Source organism: Alligator sinensis, unplaced genomic scaffold, assembly GCF_000455745.1.
Source record: "Alligator sinensis unplaced genomic scaffold, ASM45574v1 scaffold400_1, whole genome shotgun sequence".
Taxonomy (NCBI): domain Eukaryota; kingdom Metazoa; phylum Chordata; order Crocodylia; family Alligatoridae; genus Alligator; species Alligator sinensis.
In genome coordinates, this window is record NW_005841897.1 from 1,785,185 (window position 1) to 1,792,329 (window position 7,145).

General features: G+C 48.7%; 1 protein-coding gene across 10 annotated transcripts in view; it reads right to left on the reverse strand.

Moving 5' to 3' along the window:
- EXOC7 (exocyst complex component 7) overlaps positions 1-3,071 on the reverse strand; it is a 30,535-nt gene extending 27,464 nt beyond the window's left edge. For 5 of the 10 annotated variants that reach the window (XM_025197469.1, XM_014517254.2, XM_025197471.1 and 2 more), the window contains exons 1-3: positions 2,927-3,071; positions 1,371-1,436; positions 179-363 (exon numbers count right to left, since the gene is read on the reverse strand). In XM_025197469.1, the coding sequence (XP_025053254.1) occupies positions 179-363; positions 1,371-1,436; positions 2,927-2,986 (311 nt within the window). In that variant the 5' untranslated portion in view covers positions 2,987-3,071. The remainder of the gene's footprint in view (positions 1-178; positions 364-1,370; positions 1,437-2,926) is intronic. The other 5 variants (XM_006018299.3, XM_006018298.3, XM_025197473.1 and 2 more) reach the window with 1 other exon arrangement.
- Between the last annotated feature and the right edge of the window lie 4,074 nt (positions 3,072-7,145).

Below are 7,145 nucleotides of genomic sequence, written 5' to 3' on the forward strand. Positions count from 1 at the left end.
TGTTGATGGGTCTGGCTGACATGTCTGCAGCATGCAGTGGGAAGAAGGTCCTGGAAATGTGTAAAAGAGTACTGAGATCACCAAGATCCTTGTGGGATCCAACAACTCCTACTCTTCTAAACAGCAATGAGATCCAGCAACACAGCTGAGGACAGCAGTGTACTGTAGCTGTACTCACCCTTCCTTTATGATCTTCTCAGTGTCCTTTGCCACATGGTAGTAGCTAATGACGTGATCCAAGCAGGACAGGGTCTTCTCAACATTCTCCTGCAGGCGCTGCAGATTCTCGGTCTGCTTATGCACAGGGATGATTGAGTTCTCCAGCCTCATCAAGCGACTCTCAAAGGAGGAGAGGATGGAAACCTACAAGCCAAAGGAAAAAGGGGAACAGACAGCAGCACTATGTTTTGGCCTAGCAATTAGAGAAGGGAGCAGGGAATCCTGAACTCCCAGCCTCTATTCCCGCTCTACTATGGATTTACTACAGCTCCCTAGGCAAGTCACTTAACCTGTCTATCCTGATCCAATTCATCTCCTCTTCTCTACAGGTAGGTTTCATAACATCAGCTGCATCCCACTGGAACCATGAGACTGGCAACCAGTCAGGGAAAGGCTCACAAGCATAGGAAGACAGATCTTTAAGGAGACAGACCTCAGCTACAGAACTCTTGAACAAATGAGTTAATAAAAAGCCACAAAAATCACTGTATTCAGGACTAAGTGCAAGACTCAGCTCTTCAACCCAGCTTGCTAATAAATTCCTCTTTAACAGTTAAAAAAAATAGAAACAGAAGAACTCAACAACATAAGCTCGTTGCTGGCTAGAGAGTTACTTATATTTCCACATACATGGGAGACACTCAGATGAGGGGAGATATACAGGAACCTAGAGAGAGTACAGCTTCACAAACAACAGGCTTCTAACCAACTACCTTTATCACCTTTCCTCTTTCACCAAGAGGTCTAATGCATCACATATCTTATAACTCTTATATCAGGTACCAAAAACTGCATCAGTTTCCCCCCAAAATCCTATCAAGGTATGGTCAGACAAACAAATTACTACCATGTAAGATAGGGTACAGGTTGACAGATCAGCTACTGCATGATAACTGCTCATATGCATGCTACAACCCTGCAGCAAATAGGACATGACCCTCCACGGAAGCAGGGAATGATGCTTCTCACGTACTGCAAGACAACAGCACACACGTGGGCAATTACCACAGACCACCTGAAACATTATAAATTCACACCCCGATTTATCTCTGGGTAATTTGTTCATTGGCCCATTGTTTTAACAATATAAACAAGATACTAAGCAAACTATACCCTTCCTTTTTTCACTGAATTCAAGGGATTTGACTTACCATGTTTTTTGTGAGCTGATCACTTTTTTCCAGGCTCTCCTTTATAAAAGACAGTGTTTCTTCTTCCTGGCATTGGTATAGAAAGAAAAAAAAAAAAATCAATTCTGCAGCACAGGTGAACTTCCAAAGCTCAGAGGCAAAACATTTCCCAGCATTTCTAACTCTTCCTAGAAGGAACATCCTGGCAAATCATTCTAGACCTAGTATTTAGGTTCTACTTAAATGTATTTACCCTAAAGAAAGCAACATAATCAGTGTGACCTAAACACAAAATTTAAATAAGGGAAGGTTTTCTGGGGTTAGGCTTTCTCCTTGGGCATGATGAGCCTCAGTGCAACAATGTACAGCTTGCAGTCAGGAAGCCGGAAGCAAAATCTATGGTGCAGGTACAGAGCGCAGACACAACTTTGGTCCTAGTGTCTGCTTCCTACCTACGTTGCTCACTCCGTGTCTGACATGCTCCAAGTTCAATTTAAACATGGCTCAGCAGTTTGCCTCGTGCCTACCAATGGACGCAGCAGGTACAAACTGAATGGTAGGATAGGTTTGTGCCAGTCTGGCAGGGCACCGCATACAGTGCATACCCTGAACTAACCTGTCTGCTGCGTGCAGTGGGAGGAGCCAGATTCAGACCATGCACCGCATGCAGCACATACAGCCAGGGCCAGGGCCAAGGCCCAGACCCAAACATGCCCTATGCAGTGTGTGCGGTCAGTCCAGGGATCCATGGGCTGCATCATAGGGCTCTGTGGGCTGGATCCAGCCTGTGGGCCATGCTTGACAAGCCTACGCTCTCCCTCTATATATATATATATACACATTCACACACACACACACACATATCTGCATCTATGTAGATGTGTGTGTGTGTGTGTGTGTGTGTATCTACATATATAGATAGATCTATAGCTAGACATCCATAGATAAGATATATATCTATATCTAGATAGAGATCTCTATATCTATAAAGAGATAGATACGGATATAAACCTACATGGAGCGATCTCTATATCTATCTACACATACAGGTATGTTTTTGTGCACGCTCGCTCTTCTCCATGCCTCCATCGACCATAGGCTTTCTTTAGCACACACAAATATACACACGTGTGTGCACGCTCTCTCTCTCTCTATATATATATAGATAAGAGCGAGCGAGTTTCTTTCTATATCTAGAGAGCGAGAGCGAGCGAGCGCATGCATGTACATGTGTATATCTACTTGTGTGTCATATAACACACAGAGACAGACACAGATACATGTACAGCACACATATACGCAGACATGGCACATATGTGTACAGACATGTAGGGAGGGTGGGCGCACCACAGCTGTGCAGCTCCCCAAAGCTGGGGCTGCAGTGACTGCATTTGGTGCTCCTCAGGCTGCAGCTTAATCCGGATCAGGGTGCGGGCCCCGGGGCAGGCAGGCCGGGGGGTGCAGCGTGGGGTGTGCCAGGCCTGCAGCCGGGAGGGTGTGCTTTGGGGTGGGTGTGCGCGCCCAGGCCCGGGGGAAGGGGGAGAAATTCCCCCCGGCAGTCCGCCCCGCCCCCCTACCTGCTTGAGCTTGCCCTCGATTTCCCTGCGCCGCGCGGACGCCTCCTCCGTGGGGACCATCCCGCATTACAGCCCGGGCCGCAACAGCCTCCACCACCCACTTCCGCCCGACCCGGCCGCGGTCCCGTCACCGCCGCGCCGCCATCTTGAGAGTGGCAACCCCCCGCCCCTTACGGCATTGGCAGCCATCTTGGGAGTGGCGGGAACCGGCTGCAAGGTGCATGCGCGCCTCCAGGGAGCGGCCATATTGGGAGTGGCAGCGGCCCAGGGAAGGCCACGTTGGGAGTGTCGTTGCTTTCCAGGAGTGTTGACTGCATGCATCCCTAGTGATGAGTAGGGAGCAGATAAGGAATGTGCTGCGCGTGCCGTGCCATGCCTTGGCTGTTGTACCCCTTACTGCCTCCGCTAGAGCAGCGTCAGGCAAAATCGAGGTTCACCTGCACGCATCAAGGGCCCTTCTCTCTTCTCGTACCCCATGTGCAGGATCCTCACTGGCCCCTGCACGGCATCTCATTGCTGGGTGGCAGTCCTCGACCCGGGAGCGCAGCACCTTCCTCTGCGTTCTGCCTGGGGAAACTGAGGCACAAGGTGATGAAGTACATTTACTCTCCATCTCCCAGCAGGCTGCTTTGGGCCCAGGCCCTCCCAGTCTTCCAGTTTGAGTGACCACGTTTCGAGGAGACGCTTCTGGGGCCCACAGCTGGCTAATAGCAGCCCTGACCTTGGCAGCGGCTGGTCAGCTTCTGGGCCTGTCCAATGCTGGACCCAATCCTATACCGATCTGGGCTTCGCTGTTCAAATTTGGGGCTCGCATCCCACGAGAGGGAGTCCTGGAGAACTCTGGGACAGCCTGAAATTTGGCCCTGGAAAACCTAGGACTGCTGATGGATAAAACACCTCATATTGTGCCTTATCCACAAGTTTGTGATGTTGACTAGCAGGGAATCAGGAGTAAAGCCCCCTGGTTTCTTTTTGCTAGTGCTGCTACTGACTTTCTGGTTCAATGCTGGATAATCTCTTTATCCCATCATTTATTCCTCTCGCTCTCGCTCTCAGTGTGCCTGAAGATGCCATTTACCAACCTCTCAGAGGCATCACGAAGATTAATGCTTTCACATACTCTGCAATGCTTGAATGGGAAAGGCCATAAAAGTGCTCAGCCCTGTTAATGGATGTCACAGTGCCTTGTGCTGCTGCCACTAAAAAATAACTGAATGCCAGGGTGACCATTCTCACCTCAGTGCCTGACTAAGTGCTGCTGACGCACAGAAATGCCAATTAGCCCTAATAGGTGCCCTGCGCTGCTCCCCCTGCATGTGGAGATGAGAGGAGGTCCCTAGACACTCCCTCTCATTTCAGGAGTTCACATGAGCACCCTGACCTCGTACACCTTCCTCCTGATAATTCTCATCCCGATGCAGTCTTTTCTTGCTGCAGTAGAGAGGCTATCAGGTGCTACGAGGAACAGGGGCACAGAAATACTTTGCTAGATTGGAAGTATGTAAGAAGAGATAGGCAGAGTCCCCTGGGAGCCTCTAGCTGCCAGCAGGTCTCAGTATGACCTGTGCCTTCCAAGTGGAAAATGCTGAGAGAACTGGAAGTCCAACATCATGACTGTGATCATGAGGATGATGGCAGGAGAGTGACAGCAACGTGATCAATTCCCAGCCCTGCTCAAGTGCCAGAACTGTGCAAAATGCAGCATGTCCACCAGATGTCCCCTGGCACCAACTTTCCTTCTCTACATCCTCACGTGGGGAGAGTTAGACAGCTAGAGAGGCTCTGTGGCTAGCACCAACCTGAAAGAACTGGAGACAGGGACCTCCAGTAGCCATGGAGCAAAACTATTTTAACAAATGCAAAGTATCCAAACTGCCCCTTTCTCTCCCCGCTTCGCCATACGCACCTGCTATTTATCTTTAGTGTTCGTTTGCAGTGGGAGAAAAGATCTCGATGCTGCCGAATGAGTTGAATATCATACCATACTGAGAACAGATCTGCATACAATTTAAATAGATTTGCGTGTGATAAAGTCAAAAACCAAGAGGGAAGGGGGAAATGGACCGCTTACCGGGGAGTATACTGCTTGTGCCTAGAAACCTGGCATAAAGAGAGGAGGAGGGAATTTCCCTTGCTGGCTCTTTGCAGCTGGGATCCAGCACTACAGTAGGGAGCAGCATAGGCATGAGAAGAAGGAAGCTTGAGGTGATGCTTGTTAATAAATCAGAGCACCAATCATTTGCTATGTAGGCAGCACCAAGCACAATGGGGCCAGAGCTGACTTAGGCGACACATTGGTCATAAAATGAAAGCAACTGGATTTTGCCCTTCCAAAGTATCTGACCTGTCAACGGGCTTTCCCAATAACTAATGGCATCTCTGAGCTGCTCTGCTGGGTAGGAATGATCAGCCTTATTTTACTGAGGGAGAAACAAAAAGGGGTTTGCCCAGTGCCCCGTAACAAGGCAGTTATAGCTATGAGGCCAGAAGCCAGGAATCCTTATCCAGTTAACCCTGCTCCAGATCCATCCTGCATAGCCTCTTGAGGAGAAAGAGCACCATGCCCCTTGGTGCATCCATCTTCTGTCCCCTGCTGGCAGCTAGGGACAGGATTTTAATTGCACTGCACCTGGCACTGACTCTTCTTGCAGCCCCTTGTGCTGCTCACAGCAATCAGGATTGTTGCAGTTTCTGGGGTGCTGCCCTTGGCTGAGGCCCCATCCCGTTACTCTGGGTGGCTTGATTTTATTTGCTATTGGTCAAGCCCTCCTGGAGACTTTGAGCGAGAAGGGAAAAGCCCCCTCTCACTTGTCTTCCCTTTGGCACACATTGATTATTCTCTCTCCCTGTAGCTTGGTGGGAGCTGAAATTAGCCTTTGTTCAGTAACTTCAGTTTCTATTGCAGAAAGCCTTATCATGTGGCAAACAGCTGTGTTTGTGCAACTGCCTCTTTGAATGTGGGGGGCATATAACTGTGTTTTCTGCATGCAAAATTGCTGGCTGGTGACTGCGTTAACATATTTATTTCTCAGGCTCAACTGAGGTGGCAGGGCTGGAGAGGTCTGTTTGACATATATAGATAGAAACTTCTTCAAGTCACCTTCTTCCTCTGCTGATCTGGTGCCTGCATCCTGTACCCTATTGCTGCAGCAGTGACATGCTTTATCTTAATGAGATCTGAGGCGTAAGCGGAACCACAGCAATATTGGAATTGTTTCTTTCCCCCCAAACTGCTGCTGTGTTTCTGCTGTATTGCTGATCTGGCTGCATAAATAATGTTTTTTTCTGTCTTAGCTTGCAGGCTTGTTTAAGGGGTCATATAGCTGAAAGGGTCATTAACCAGAGCTTCAGGAAATCCATCCTCTTTCCGCAGGATGGAATTACTGTGAGTGTTTGCTCCTCCTGCTGTCCCACTTATCCGCTATAAGGTTTGGATGCTAGAGGTGCTGCCTAGACCCTGCCCTTGACACCATCATTTTGTGTGAGGGTCTCCTGAATAGGACTTGATGTGTAAAAGACCAGCAAAAAGGCTTTGCTCACCCCCTGTGGGATGGCTTGGCCCACTGACAGAAAGAGGAGGAGCTGGGGAAAGAGAACCATGCCAGCCATTTCTCAGGCACCAACCCTTGTACCCTGCACCCAACCTCCCCTCACTGTTTTCACTGGAGCAAGGAACTGAATTTATGTTGCAGAAGGTCTTGTGAAGGGGCAGGGCTTGTAGTCTCTGAACCAATCTTCTTGTCTAGGAAGCACCTGCCAATAATCAGTTGGTCACATAATCAAGCATGTACTATAAATAAAAACCACAGATAAGCATCTATCTCTGGTAAGGCACCATTCACCCGTACAGCACCAGACCAAATGCAAATCACTTGCATCACTGCATGAAAGATAAACTGTCAGACAGAGCGCTGATTGCTAATAAAATGCAAAGGGTCACCAAATGGGGGTCTGCTAAAGTAAAAAAAAACAACCAACCCAATAGTTTTTTCCAAAAGTAAATGAAAAAAAAGACTGTAGGATTGTGTGGCTCTGCCACCGATGTGCTGTTAGGATATTGAGCGCTTCATCTCCAGGCCTCCAGATTCAAGCCATGCCACACTGGTAATGGCTGGAAACAGTCACCCGCTGATGACTGTTCAGTAGCCCAGGTGAAGGAAATGCCCACAGAACAAAAGAAATCACTGTTATCCATCTCAGCATGACTGCTGACTTCACT